The sequence below is a fragment of the Corvus kubaryi genome, unplaced genomic scaffold (genome assembly GCF_017639235.1).
Source record: "Corvus kubaryi isolate FWS band 111438036 unplaced genomic scaffold, C.kubaryi_AGA036_p1.0 split1-131, whole genome shotgun sequence".
Lineage (NCBI taxonomy): Eukaryota > Metazoa > Chordata > Aves > Passeriformes > Corvidae > Corvus > Corvus kubaryi.
The window spans coordinates 13,412,611-13,427,571 of NW_024582073.1; the positions used below are offsets into that span (position 1 = coordinate 13,412,611).

Here is a 14,961-nt window from a genome sequence, read left to right on the forward strand (position 1 = left end):
AAAGGCTTAATGTGAATATTTTCTAAACCAAATTAAGTTCTTCTAAATGCAAACATTTGAAATAGAATCTCACATCAATTCTTACTCTAGTTTTAGTTATAAGCCCCAGTTTGCATGTCAAGTATGAGCTACACCTGGATGTAGCACAGTGGTGAATGAAAGATCAGGTTAAGAATCTCTAATCCCACTCTCTTTTCCAACCCAGGCGAAAGTTTTTCTGCCAGCATAAAATCTCCAAGAGCCTCATCAGTGAAGCATTTAGAAAAACTCTCCTATTTCTAATTATAATACACTAGTACTCAAACATTTCTTTTCATTTACAACCTGGAAATAAAGGGATTTAAAATTATACTGAGAAGAAAGTCAGAAGTTAAATCATTGTCAGGCTACTGATCTTGTACAGCATCTGTAGATTAAGATGTGCTATAAATTTTAAGTTTCTTGTACAGAAAAACAATGATTAAGTGAATAACATGTACAAAAGTATATTTCTGGCACAAATTAAACCTGTGTGACATAAAATTAAAACTTCCCTAATGGCAGAAAATTTACTGTTTATGTTTTCTTTTTCATTAAAAATGTTTATTCATAGAACTTCTTTATGCTCTGCATTTTAACTACATATTTAGATTAATTTTCACATTCAAAAGGATAAAATTATGATGATACTAATATTCTTTTTTATTCTTTAGAATAATTTTCATCAATAAGAAAAAATAACTCTTACAGAAACCTCTTATAAGAAAATAATATACTTACCAATTCTGGGATATCTTTAACTTTTAAAGGAACCTGAATTAGCCCCAGATGATTTCTGAAACTAGGCTGCTCTCCATTTTCATAATTTGGGTTTCGAAGATTCATCAGTACCTTAAAAATTGTAGCTCTGTCATTTCTTGCTTACATTCAGAGCTCTTCACATCATCAGTATTAAAAACAGTACATTCAGCATAAAAGCATTTCCCACAACTTAAATATATAGACCCAAATTATCAAATTATATCTCAACATTTTCAAAATCAAAAAGGATTTAAAATTTTAAGGAAGTGAACATATTCTACTTTGAAAAGTCAGTTCAAATTATGAAATAAAAAAGCAGAAATGATTTTTGATATATGCGATTAAGTACTGGCTACATAGTAATGTCTTGACTAAAATTTACTTCCTTGTTGAAGCTATTCCAATGCCAACAGTATACTTCTGATGGCTACAGTATCTAGGATATTCTTTAGCATTACTTTTTTCTGAAAGAATTTTTATCCATCTTCTTATACTGGCAATCTTAGAGAGCTTCCAATAAAACTGCTACATAGTTTGCTACTAAAATAATTCCTTACTAAATAACAATGTATCAAAATATCTTCTTTCATAGTAGAAAAAAAATTACAGAATTGAAAACCTAAAGCAAATATAAAATTTAAAGGACAAGGAATCATGTCAAGCTAAGTAACTGTGACCTATAAAGGAATTTATAGTCTCTTACATACTGTTATTGCAAGGTATAGATTTTGATATGATGTTGAACCACAAAGATTCTTTCTAACACAAATTTCCAGCTCTTATGAAATTCTTTCGTAACATTGTACCTCTACAATTCTCACTCTTGTAAGTATTCTAACACCGTATAATCTCACTGTCAGACTTGTAAATTTAAAGAAACTGCAAACTCTGGAGATAAAACAGTATAAAAGAAAAAGAGAGTGATCATGAGGGTCACTGAATAAAGCCAAAAAACCAGATGGATTTATTTACAGATCCAAGATTAAAAACACACCACGGCTGTTAGTACAATGATGGAAAACAAAATAAGACATTTTCAACAGTATTTTGATTAACAGAACAAAAGGAGTAATGTGTAATAAGTTCTGTTTTACTATGATGATCTGTGCTTGAGTCATAGAAAATGGTGAATAATACTGACATTTCAGACTTTAAAGATTCCACAGTTGCCAATTTTTTAATGGTTCGGTTTGATTACATACAAAAGCCTTGAAATTCCACACAGTTACGTTTCACGTTTGATTTTTTACAACCTTCCTAGACAATCTACAATTTCAACTGCATACAAGTCTGCAATCTACTATCAGTCTTTCAGACTCACATATTGTGTTTTATGAGCCTATCATACTGGAATTTGAAATGTAAAATGGTTTACAAAATCAGCTGAGAATCACTCTCAGAGGAAAAAACTGGACTATGCTTTGGAGAAGTTCATCACAGGTACAATTTAAAACTGCAGTTAAAAAAAAAAAGGGACAACAGCATTTGGCTTTGTAAACCAAACATGGACTCATAAAAACCATGCCAAATTTCACTTGCTATAAATGACAACTAGTATGAAATACACTTAACAAATTTTTTTCCCACTTCACATAAAAGACTATAATGGATACAAGCCAATGGCTGAGTATTGTTTCATAGCTGCTTACCTCAAGAAAATCTTTAGGTGCATAAACAGGCCGGAAAAGACTTAGATCTGAAGTAAGATTTCAATGACACTATGTTAAAACCAAAAGATGAAAAAAACATGCACCATATCTATAACATGATCCAGCAATTTAAATAACAGATTAAAGGTCAAAATAACATCATCACAAATATCATGGCAACAACCACCACATATTCTGTCATGATTATGCTATGGATAATGCCTTATTTTTGTAAACCCCAAATAAATGAAGAGGAGTGTTTCCCTTCCAGACCAAACCATTCCATGATTCTGTGAACAGCAGTCACAGGAAGCTTTTACTTAATCCTCGTGTTTAAACTGAACCATTCTCAGACTTGGGAGAGATACGATATTCAAAAGCAGGGTATTTTCTAACAGCTTAGATTGTTGAACTACACATACTGCTGTCAAATGAAAACTGGGGAGTAGTACTAGACCATCCATGAAAAGTGTTTGCCATCAGAGAGGTGGTATTGTGATACAAACCAGCACCTCTGCAAAATCCCTTTTAAGGAACTTGGCTATGAGCTAACATGAGAGTTAGCCTTGCTCTCCCGAAGTATAGTATCACTGATTATTCTGTGCGAAAGTTATTTTTATCTTTTGTCAAGAAAACATCTGAGCTTAATTATCCATAGTTCTGCACATTTTCTGTTAGCCTGAGTTTACAATAAGAGGAGGTGTGTCCTAGTTGAATAAATCTCTAAAGCACTGGAATATGGAGTATTATACAATAACCTCTCAGTAATGATTCAATATTAGTACAACAACTTGAAACAAAGTAACAATGAAATTAAGTATTTATTTATGCATAATGACACATTACCAATGAAAGGAAGATGGAAATCAATTTGCCTTGGAGAGATTAGATTAGCCTTTGACTGGTAAGTAAGATGTGCATGCTGCCTATCTATGTACAAAAAATCTAATGCATGTAAATTTAGTTGATCTTACCTGGCTCATCAGTTCCCATTTCATTCCATTTATTAAGCAGTTCTTTTTGTTCATTTACAGGCCTCTGAAAGGAACAAAAAAGCATATCTTCTTTTTTTTAACAGAATGAATAAAAACATGCCTATTTCAAATATGTATTCAACTATACATTAATGCAACGTTTTATGAAATAGCAATACAAACTTATTTGCTTACAAATTATCCCTAGCCTGAAGGTACATTACACTGTAGAAAGCCCAAGTTCCAGTTCCAGGAAGAAAAGGAGCCCATTAAAGAGTTTCAGGTGTTTAGTAATGAATTTAGGATATTTAGTACTCAATTTCATGTTACTGAAGATTTACTGCCCATTCCATGGAGCTGTTGGACTTTATCAAATTCCTATCCCTGGCAGTTATGAAAAACAGATACAGCTGCATCCTTTATCTCATGATGAACCATAGAGGTTCTGCTACCTATCACAGGGGTATAACAGGAGAATGAACAAAACATTCTAACATTACTTCCTAATTCCATGATCTTTAAAATTAAAGCCTCTATATTAATAAAAAAAAACCAAAAAGAACAGACCAGAATGAATGACAAACAAAATCAGCAATGTACCAGTATCTCTCTCTCCTCATGTACCAGTTCAACTACAGCCTTCTCTGCACACAAAGTACATCTGTATCGCACACAGGCTGCTCAAGTTCTACAGCTGAGTCTGCACACAAAATACTCTGTTAAGAGCAGTGAACACAGTAATTAGGTTTCCAACATGCTTCTCCCTCAAGAAGATAATTACTGCAACAGCTACCTAGAACCTTCATCTTCTCTCAAGTTAAGCTGATGCATTCATTGCCACCATCTCTGAAAATTATTCTGCATTAAAATTATTTAGATACTGGACCTACAGCTCTTGATAGCCATGTGTAAAATGAAGAATACATTACAAGTATCCAAGACAAGGCTTAATTTCAGAGAAAATGTCAGCTTGACAACAGAAAATTAACAATACATTACCTTCTGTGCTAGTGGGATATTGAGTTCTGTGCACATGCTGTTCAGACTTTTCAGAATTCGCTTCTCCCAGCTTCCCTAAAACACACACAAAAGATAAATAATATGGAATTTCTTTTTCCTGACAATTAAATTTACCATGTAATAACAAGCAGTTTTTTGAAGTCAGATATATATGAAAGGATAACAAGAGTGACTGATTGACATCTGCAAAAATATGAAGGGAATATTTACATGCTTCTTTATATGGTAACAATAGATCAAACAGATTTCATTCTTTACAACACAATAAAGAACCAGAAAATTTAGTTGTTCATACTTCAGATCTCAAAAAAAGCATGTATTTCACAATTACTGATTTTTATATATGCCTAATGATCAAGCTTCTTTATAGATCAACATTTAACAATTTTAAGAGGTCAATCAACTGTGCATAGCAAATGCCTTCTCCACTTTGTGACCTGAAAAGACTGGCTGTCTTTCTCCACAAAAGGTAACTTAGATGTCAGAAACTAAGGAAAGTTAAAAATTTGGTATTCTGTAATGATTAAAAAAGTAGTTCTTCTAACACAATGCTCAGGAAATAGTTCTCTAATCAGAGAAAACCAGAAGTAGACAATACCTCAGTGGCCAGTGGACAGCTTAAAAAGCAAACAGATTCTTCTGAACATTGCATTAGGCTTCAGTAGTGCCTAATGCACGGCTAATTCCTCTGAAGTTAATGCCAATTAGTATTGACCTCCTTGTCAACAGACTTAGTACTTCGCTTCCGTGATTACAGCACCACTGGTGGGTTTTATACTTAATTTAGTTTTCTGTGGATGACAAGCCAGACCTCAATCACATGAATGCAAAGACTCCTCTTAAATTCATTTAGTTCTATTTATTACTTGTAATTTGCCCTAGACACAAATTCTACAACAGTTAGTTACTGTTTAACCATGCTCCTCAAAGTTCTGTCCAAAAGAGGCTGCAGTTTATTAGACAGGAAGCAAATCAAGTGAAGGGCAGATGTTCAATTGTTCTGTTAAAAAAACAAACTAAAATCTTGTCTATAATTGTTTCATTTTAGCTTCCATTTACAAGATCATTTACAAGATCCTCTCATACCTTTTTCCATCAAAAAAAAAAGCTATCTTTCACCAGAATTTTTTCCTCACAATCAAGTCATCCCTTCACTTTCTTTCACATAAACAAAACAGATCTGAATTTTGACTGTAAGGAATGTTTTCCAAATTGCACATTTTTTATCAAACTCTGTATCGTATTCTTCTTCAACTGTATCATCATATTTAAATTCCTTTCAAATGCTGCAGTTACACAACAGCAAACCACAACTGGTTCATCTTTTTTAAAGGGTATTTACTATGTTGCTAAGAAGTGAGGTTTTGTTGCCAGAGAAATAAGAACTGTGGTGCTGTATTTACCCACTGCCTTTCTTACTAAATGTATGCCTTCCACATTGTTCCCCCCTTTTCCCCTGCCCCTAGCCCTGGCCACTTCCTCTGGTCCTCCCTATTGGTTCTAGTACCCCAACTCTGCCCATGCACCGCCCCTGCGCCCTGAGAAAACCCCCCCGGCTCCCGGACCAGGTGTCTCTCTGCCTATGGGAACCGGCCAGTCAACATGTAACAATAAAAGTTCCTCTGAGGTTGCCACGAGGGACCCTTCTTCTGCCTCCTTTACTATCACCACGTTGCAGAGCCCAGCTAGCCAGAGCAGGGGCGCAGGGCCGTCCAGAAGGACTACAGGAGAGCAGGACAGCCACTCTTCCCGAACCAGCCCTGCTGTGCTCTCTGGGAAGGCTGCGGCTTGCTAAACCAAACCAAGCAACGCAACAAAGAAGTGAGAGAGCATGAAGACTACTAGGCCATAAAGGATAAGAAAGTGGATGGAGAATACACGGGTAGCAGTAGCAAAACCAAAGTTAAAGGTACAGTCTTTTTCGGTAAAAGCATGGTCTAGATCACATGGCCCAGCCTTCTGTCCAGCCAAATTCTAAGTGTCCTGTGTTGTCTCCCTAAGGAGATTATTCCAATGGTTCATTGATCCCAATGTGAAAAATTTTCCTCTTCTGTCCAATTGGAATCTCCCCAGGACTAACTTGTACCCATTACTTCTCCTTTGCCATGTGACTCTTCGTAAAAAGGAGTCTCCATTTTCTCTGTAGCCACCCTTTAAATACTGGAACACGGGGATGAGGTCTCCCCTAAGCCTCTCCTTTTCTCAAGGCTGAACAAACCCAGCTTTCTCAGCCTTTCCTCACCTGTCAGGCTTCCCGGTTCTTTGAACATCTCTGTGGCCCTTCTCTGGACCCTCTCCAGTCTGTCCATATCCTTTTTTGTACAGTGGGGACCAAACACAGTACTCCAGATGTGACCTGACGAGTGCTAAGCAGAGTGGGATAACAACTTCGTTATCTCTGCTGGTGATGCCCACATTGATGCAACCCAGCATCCTGCTGCCTTTCTTTGCTGCAGCAGCACACTGTCCACTCATATGGAGCTTGCTGTGCACCAGGTCCTTCAGGTTCACGTCCTTCAGGCTGCTTCCCAGCCAGCTAGATCCTGGCCTGTGCTGTACTCCTGGATTATGTTTGCCCACATTCCAGACCTTACATATGTGCTTACACATCATAAGGCTCTTGTTAGCCCCCTCTTCCAGCATACCCAAGTTTTTCTCCACAGTGACTCTCCCTTCTGAAGCGGCCTCCTCCACTCAGTTTGATACCATTGGCACCATCACTTCACGGTACCATCAAAATTAAGGGAGGACAGGTAGGCGGCAATAGGGAGGGGAATAGTACAGATATGCTTGAAGATATGAAAGCTACAAAAGAAGCATAGAAGAGGCAGATGGCAGCTTTGCAAGAGCAAGAACCATCTAATTCCAAGGAGCAATAGAGGTCAACACTCTTGGTGTGACTTACACCTGCCACACCAGACATTAATCCACTTACTGCTTTGGGGATGCAACATGTTGGTAATAAACCACTTATACACAGTCATAAACTGTGACATAATTCAGCTTTCAAGACTCTGCCCAGTAAAAGATACTCAAATAAATGCAAAAAAGTCAAAACAGAAGTAAGGGTTACACAGTCTTTCCAAGCAAGATATCGTGCCCTCTCTCCAGGACAGCAGTTACCTGAAGTGAGCAGAAACAGAATGCACTGCTCTTGACTGAAATAGAAGACAGAGGCAGAGCTCATAAAGTCATTTTATTGATGGGAACAATACATTAAGCAAGATGATTCCTCTAGTCTTACGAAGAAATTTAACACTAAGAAAACACACTATTAGGATTGCTATAGTTACAATCACAACATTCAGTAAAACAGCCAAAACTGACGAAGTACTGCAATTTGAAAACAATTTCATAGAATCACAGAATGGTTTCCAACACCCAAAGGCCGTCCCTGAAGGGTGGGGGAGAAGGATTTTTAACAAGGGCATGTAGTGATAGGACAAGGGGGAATGGATTTAAATGGAAAGAGTAGGTTTAGATGAGATATGAGGAAGAAATTCTTTACTGTGAGGGTGGTGAGACACTGAATAGGTTGCCCAGAGAAGTTGTGGATGCCCCAGGACTGAAAGTGTTCAAGGACAGGTTGGATGGGGCTATGAGCAACCTGATCTAATGGGAGGCAAGGGAAGATTGAAACTAGATGATCTTTAAGGTCCCTTCGAACTCCAACCATTCTATCATTATATGACTTTCAGCATTACTACTCATTGCCATTAATGCTCTATCCTTTACTAGAAACCTGGTTTTCTTTCAAGGTAGGAAAAGAAATTAATATAAAAACTTCAGTCTGACACCTATGAGAAAACAAACCAATGTGAGGAGAAAAATGTTAATTATGAACATTTTAATACCTACTCTAGAAAAAATATTAATCTAGCTTTAATCACTGATTCAAAGTCATTCCAATAGCTATCAAAGATGGTTTTCAGGGAATAGTACCCTTATTTCCACAATTCTGTAACAGAGCAAAATTAATCGAGATAGGATAAAAGGAGATAAGGATAAAGAAATTGTCAACTAACTTATAGCAATGGAAACAGCATCTTAAATGGTGACTGTACCTAATAAAAATAGAATATGACAAATATGACTTATATGGACAACATTTTTCTATGGGGACAAATTTTGATGATAGGACCAAAATACTTATTTCCAACTGCTAAATGAAAATAAAATACAAAAAAAAAATCTACCTACAAATAAAACAGAAACAGTCTTCTACTTGCAAAACATTAATTAGATTTTCAATACCTATGGAAGTAAATTTTTAAGTTTTCACTTTTACCTCTCTCCCAAAAGGTAGTAGTAACCTGTATACTTGCATTTTAGCTATTTCCAAATATTTTAAACAAACAAAATCATTGAAACATTGAGTTTGTAAGCTTTTTACACTGTTTATTGCTCTTTAATCAAAAAGAGTAACAAAACAAAACCTAGTTGTGATTCAATTGATCTGATGATGCTTGTTTTCTTACAAGCCCACTATCTACAGTGATAAATGTGTGTCATCTTGAAAATCAAACATTTGCATGTATTTCAGTGGTTTTAGAAAAGATAGTGTTAGTTCCCTAACTGTGCATTTATTTCACAACTATTTCACAATTGTCATCATTTACAAGTATTTCTCTGTGGAAAGGATTCACAAGTCTCTATCAAAGAGCTGTACTTCAAGAAAGGGTTTGAAAGAGCATCAACTGGTTTTGGCTGGGATAATTTTCTTCATAGTAGTTGGCATGGTGCTGTCTTTTGGATTTGTGACCAAAAGGGTGTTGATAACACACCAGTGTTTTAGCTGTTGCTGAGAAGTGCATACATAGCTTCAAGGTCTTCTCTGTTTCTAATGCTTCCCCAATGGCAAGGAGGCTGGGAGTGCACAAGAAACTGGGAGGAGACAGAGCTAGAACAGCTGACCGCTAGTGAGCAATGGGATATTCCAGACCATACATCATGTTCCAAATAAAGAAGCTGGGACAAAAGTTGCCTGATGACGGAAAGTAATGAATGTATTCCTATTTTGTTTTGTTGACATGTGTAGCTTTTGCTTTGCCAATTAAATTGTCTTTGTAACACAATTTCTCACTTTTGCCCTTTTGATTCTCTCCTGTTTTGCTGGGGGAAAGTGAGCAGCTGAGCTGCCTACCAGGGCTAACCCACCCAGAGGACATGGATGACTAATAATCTTTGAAATAGAGCTACTAAATTTTGAAACTAGCAAAGACAGGACTTCTCCTGCTCATTTTTAAACTACTGGAATAACAGGCCTTTCTACATACAGCTAAAAATACTGCAAGTATTACATACACTTTTGTTAAATAATAACCCATGAAACTGGTTTAGACAAATATGCATATAGATATATCTTTGTGCTTTTTTCATTAATAAACTAGAAAGAGTGATTCTTTTCAGGCAGCAAATTGTGGCATTACATTTCACACCACACAAGAAAAATTGATTAAAGGAATATTTATCCCCAAATCCTAAAGACTGAAACCCAGGACAGAGAGATAAGACTTAGTGGAATAAACAACAATATGATTGTAAAAGTAACACAATTTGTTGAGTATCTTGTAAAAGAATACTGCAATGTATTTCTAGGCACAGTGTAGTTAAATACACTTTTATCCCTACCTCAGATGTTTTGGTTAATCATATTCTTGAAGCTTGCTAATTTTCCTTTACATTTTAATGTGGAATTTTTTTTTGTTTATTTCAAATGGCACATATTGGTGAAAAAATAAAACCAACAAAGCAAAAGTTTTTTTTCCTGACACCAAAAATCCTCGTTTAATCCTTATAGTCCAGTTTCTCTTATTCTCCTTCAATATGCCATAAGCTCCTTAGCTCTATATTTTTCATCTTCCTTTCACTTTTCTAAGTGCTAAATATATCTCTTCTTTCCGAAGATCTCGCCATCTCTTCAGCCTGTTATTTTTCATTATGAAACTGCTCATGTCTCTTCGAAAAAATGTTTTTGTAATCCTAAGTGAAATGACCTACAGCTACCCCTTTTCTTCTTCTCAACAAAACCATATTATCTTCTTTGACATATTCACATGTCCTGGGTTGCAGTGTATTCTATTACCATCCTCATGAGGTGTTGAAATTAGGTGGGGCAGTGTTTCCTTGCCTCCTCCCCCCAGACTATCTTGCTGTTAACGGCCCATCATTGTCCTGCCGCCTGACTCAGAGATAACTCCCTCCGGACTATCTCCTGTTAATGAGCCTAATCAACACTTTGCCTCATGACTCATTACCCCATTGTGAGATGCTCCACCCAGAGGGAGGAACCAAGCATCCCATCGTGGATATAATCCGAGACTCTGAACACTAGAAACACCCTTCCACTGGATTTCCAGAGGACAGGAGCTACACAGCCACCACTGGACCTTCTGAGGAAGAGCAGACCCTTTCCTACAGGATCACTGCTTCAGAGGACTGCAGCCACTATTCTACCAGACTGCTACCGCCTCCCTGACTAACAGGGTGTCAGGTTGTACCTTGACTCTATCAGTTTGAACCAGTGTTTTCTTTTATTTTTTCCTTTTCTTTAATTTCCCCATTAAATTGTTATTCTGACTTGGTGCCTCCCACTGGTTTGTTTTCAAACTAGTACATCACATTATCTCTATTTTACATTTTTCACCTACCTGCCACTATATCCTACTTCTTTCATGGCTGGAGGATTACTTGAGCATTTTCTGTATTTATGTAAAATGCCCCATATATACTATTACTATTAACTTTGATGCAGTTACAAATCTGTGCTTTTCCTAAGGCATAAAACCTAGAAATACAGTAATATTTGACAGAGTAAATTTCAAACAGTCTAATTAAAGATCAGATATGAATGGAAAATTGATAACCACCAACCTGTGCTTTCCTCATATAGGCTAAAGGTTCTTTAATATGCTCAGGCGGTGCTGCAGGATGACAGGGAAAAGGAAACCTTAAGAAGAAAATACAGGAAACTTTAAATATTCTGATTTTTTATTTAGCTTAATTAATCCTGTATTTGTAAATCTAAATGTAACTTCTTTCATGAGAGCACTAGTAAAAACACAAGTATATGTTGATCAAAACTAAGTATTACTTTTAGAAGTATTTTTTCCTCATCCATTATATGGATACAAACAAGATAACAATATATAAGAATTAATAACATTTCAACGTGAGTTCTTCTTGTACTAAAAATAATGCTCCCTTATAATTTCACATATTTGTAAAATAAAATCAAATCATTACATTAACAAATCATGTATTTTAAAAGTGTATTTTCTTCACATCATGTCATCTTTACAATTCCCTGGAAGTTTCAGTCTCCAAGTCATCACATTTTTTCAAGAGACCATAAACGTTTTTGGGGATCTTCTTTTAAAAATCAATAGTGAACATATATATGTCCAAAGTAATTAGAACTTTGAAGTGTTGACAAAAGCAAAGTTGAATATCCACTCATAAATTGCATTATGCCTAAATATAAAAGCTGAAACAAAAATTAAAAACCAAAACAATAATTTATCTTTCAGTAGTGCAGATTATTTCCAACGAGTTTTTGCCAAAGATTTTATCCAGCTTAATTTAAAATCTCTCAAATGTCTTTCAGGAAACAAAAGTTACACATAGCTTCTCTAATAGTTAGCCTGAATTTTCTTTTGTTTGAATGTATTCAATCAGTTCCTATCACATGTTTTTGGGAAACCCTCCCCAAATTTCTTCCCATTTTTAACTGATAAGGTCATTCTTGTACTTGCTGCAAATTTGTTCTGGACTATTCTGTCCCAGTGTGTAAAATGGAATCAATACCAACAGATTTGAGCAATGCCATTTCTTGGTTTTTCCACAGTGCTCATGAAATCACGGTGTTCATAGTTAATTTCAATTTCCCAGGGCTAATGTCATTATTTTGCTGCTTATTTCCGTGTATTAGCCCTAGAGACAGGTAAATGTTTTCCCCTGGAAAGTTATGATGAAGATGAATCCTTACTAACAGATAGAAGCATTTTTCTGAATTAAGTCCCTCATACTACTAAAGATACATTTATCTAAACTGGTAACTCTAACAAGCTTATTTAAATTAGCATAAATATGTTTGCATACACATTTCTTATTTTATAGTTACATTTATGGCTATATCTGTTATGAAATTCACCTTTCCACTGTGCTAGAATGTAAAGAAAAACTATGCTTCCCAGAAGTCTAATCCAAAGTTCGCTGAACAATAATAAAAAAGGAAACTTGACAAATTTTACCATGTTTATAACCATATCCCAAGCATGATAAGCACTGACCTGGCAAGCCTAGAGATCCAATCTCTTAAAGATTTTCAAAAATAATTAATACAACAAATATGTGCAATGCTGTGATAAACAAACACCTCAATTAAAACTCATTTGCAGCAACTACCTATTTGCACAAGACTTACATTATGACCCTTGGTACCTCTGGAAGCAAAGCAGAAAAGAAAAACTAAAGTAACTACAAAATGTGGTGATATTTATTTCACTCATTCTTTAAACTGCACTTGAGTCCAGTATTTTCACTAGGATGAAAAAGAAATAATGGCACTCTAAAAACAGAAATTAAGCAGCTACCCTTGCTATGACAGATCTTTCAGAGTCTAGTAACACCATACACCTCTATATACAAGTGGATCAAAAGCAAATCATGTGAGTAGAACTCATGAAGTAAAAATACTAAACTCACATATTGAGTTCACTATAAACAGCATTCTGAAGCTTCTTTTCCCAACCTGTTAAAATAAAAGAACAACCAGAAGACAACTTTAGGAATTAATACTAACGGAACATCAATCAGAGGCTGCTTTGCAGTCACTGGAGTTTTATGTCTGGTCTCAGTTCATGTCTACCTACCAGACAGACAGGAAAAGACAAGGAAACCTTAACCTAACTAAGATAGGAAAACTGCAAGTTGAAACCTCTATGAAGACCGAATATCCTCTATTTCCATCTGCTGTTCAAATAATTACAACACAGTTTTGGTTAAAAAATGTACATTCTATTTTTTCAAAGTCATCATTTTATTAAACCAACAATTAATATTAATAGACACAGTGTTCCTGATGATTATAAATCTTAGATCACTTATCATAAGATCCTCACATTATAGTTACATAGCCTACAACTTCCAATGCAAATTGGAAATTTAGCCAAAGGTAAAACTTTCAAGAGTATCTCCATGAAAGTTAATTTCCATTTTCAGAAGTGGCTGAACTCTCATTTTACTCAGAATTTTCAAAAAAAATCACCAATACCTTATAAAATGATAAAAGCACTTCTTTGTATAGTATGTTTTTCAAAATGCAGATGGAATCCACCATTTTCCCTTTTAATTTTCTCTATCTGGCTTAATGATCTGGAAGCACTGAATGTCTGCTTGTGGCTACTGTCGGTGACAAGACACCCAGCTGCACGAACTACTATTTTCATCACTTATACCACATATGTTCTTACATAAATCTATACTATTCACAAATGTATCAATGAAGTATTACAAACCTGATGTCTTCAGAAAATCCTTAATGTCCTCTTTTAGTGATTCCAGCTTAATTTCTGGTTTGTGTAAGCTAACCTAATATGAAAAATAAATAAATAAGCATCAAGCACAAAAGAGAAATTACATTAAGTTACACAGTAAGTAATAAACATGCTTAAGGTTACACACAAAGCAAACTCCTTCTTTGAGCAAATGGATATTGCACTCAAAAATATCAGTTAACATTTTCTCACTCAGTGTCTTTGCCTTTTACATCAATGCTGAAAGGTGTATGTGGGGAAGGAGAGAGAAGGGAGTAGAATATGCAATGAGTGCATATAAACACATATGTTTAATAATCTGAGCAAATAACCCACATTCTTAGCACAAATGCTGGACACATTAAGGAATTGGTCATAAGGTATCCACGGAAAAAACTAGAAGCCAGCCACTGTATTTCACCTGAAAGAATAAAACTGAAAACATTCCATAATTTCTCACATAACCTCCCACAGTTCACCTCTTTCAGATAAGAAATGCCATTTTCAAACCAAAAAAACCTGACTGTGCACCAATCATTCCCTACTGCAGCTGTGACTACTGGGTATATATAACCTCTTGTAATGAAATGCACTCAACAGAGATGATTAGGCACTAACCAGCTTTACAACCATACCATGACACTACCACACAGATGGTGCTGCAGATCCTTCAGCAACAGCAGGACCAGCTGCTATAGCATCTCCTTGTTCTACAGCTAGACCAAGAGGAGAAAATACATCACAAAGGTCCAGAATGACAAGAAGAAACTCAGAAGTTTCTGTGAAGTGCCTTCTAATATATATTCTCCTAAGCACAGTACATGGCAATAGCTGATTAACATCAGATAATAAAGCTAAAGGTTTAGAAAACAAATAGCAACCCTGGCTGCTAACTTGAAAATAACACCGGAAGATCTGTGTGCAACTTACTCCACAGCCATGACAGCTCCAGGCATATGTTACAAGCATATGGCCCTATCATCTACATAGAAATGTGAGACA

At 35.8% G+C, this 14,961-nt stretch overlaps 1 protein-coding gene across 4 annotated transcripts in view; it reads right to left on the bottom strand.

Moving 5' to 3' along the window:
* TBC1D19 (TBC1 domain family member 19) overlaps positions 1-14,961 on the bottom strand; it is a 46,752-nt gene that overhangs the window by 23,158 nt on the left and 8,633 nt on the right. For 2 of the 4 annotated variants that reach the window (XM_042053600.1, XM_042053598.1), the window contains exons 2-8: positions 13,942-14,014; positions 13,130-13,175; positions 11,297-11,372; positions 4,403-4,477; positions 3,404-3,467; positions 2,430-2,476; positions 760-870 (exon numbers count right to left, since the gene is read on the bottom strand). In XM_042053600.1, coding sequence (XP_041909534.1) covers positions 760-870; positions 2,430-2,476; positions 3,404-3,467; positions 4,403-4,477; positions 11,297-11,372; positions 13,130-13,175; positions 13,942-14,014 — 492 coding nt within the window. Of the gene's footprint in view, positions 1-759; positions 871-2,429; positions 2,477-3,403; positions 3,468-4,402; positions 4,478-11,296; positions 11,373-13,129; positions 13,176-13,941; positions 14,015-14,961 lie in introns of those variants that run through there. The other 2 variants (XM_042053602.1, XM_042053601.1) reach the window with 2 other exon arrangements.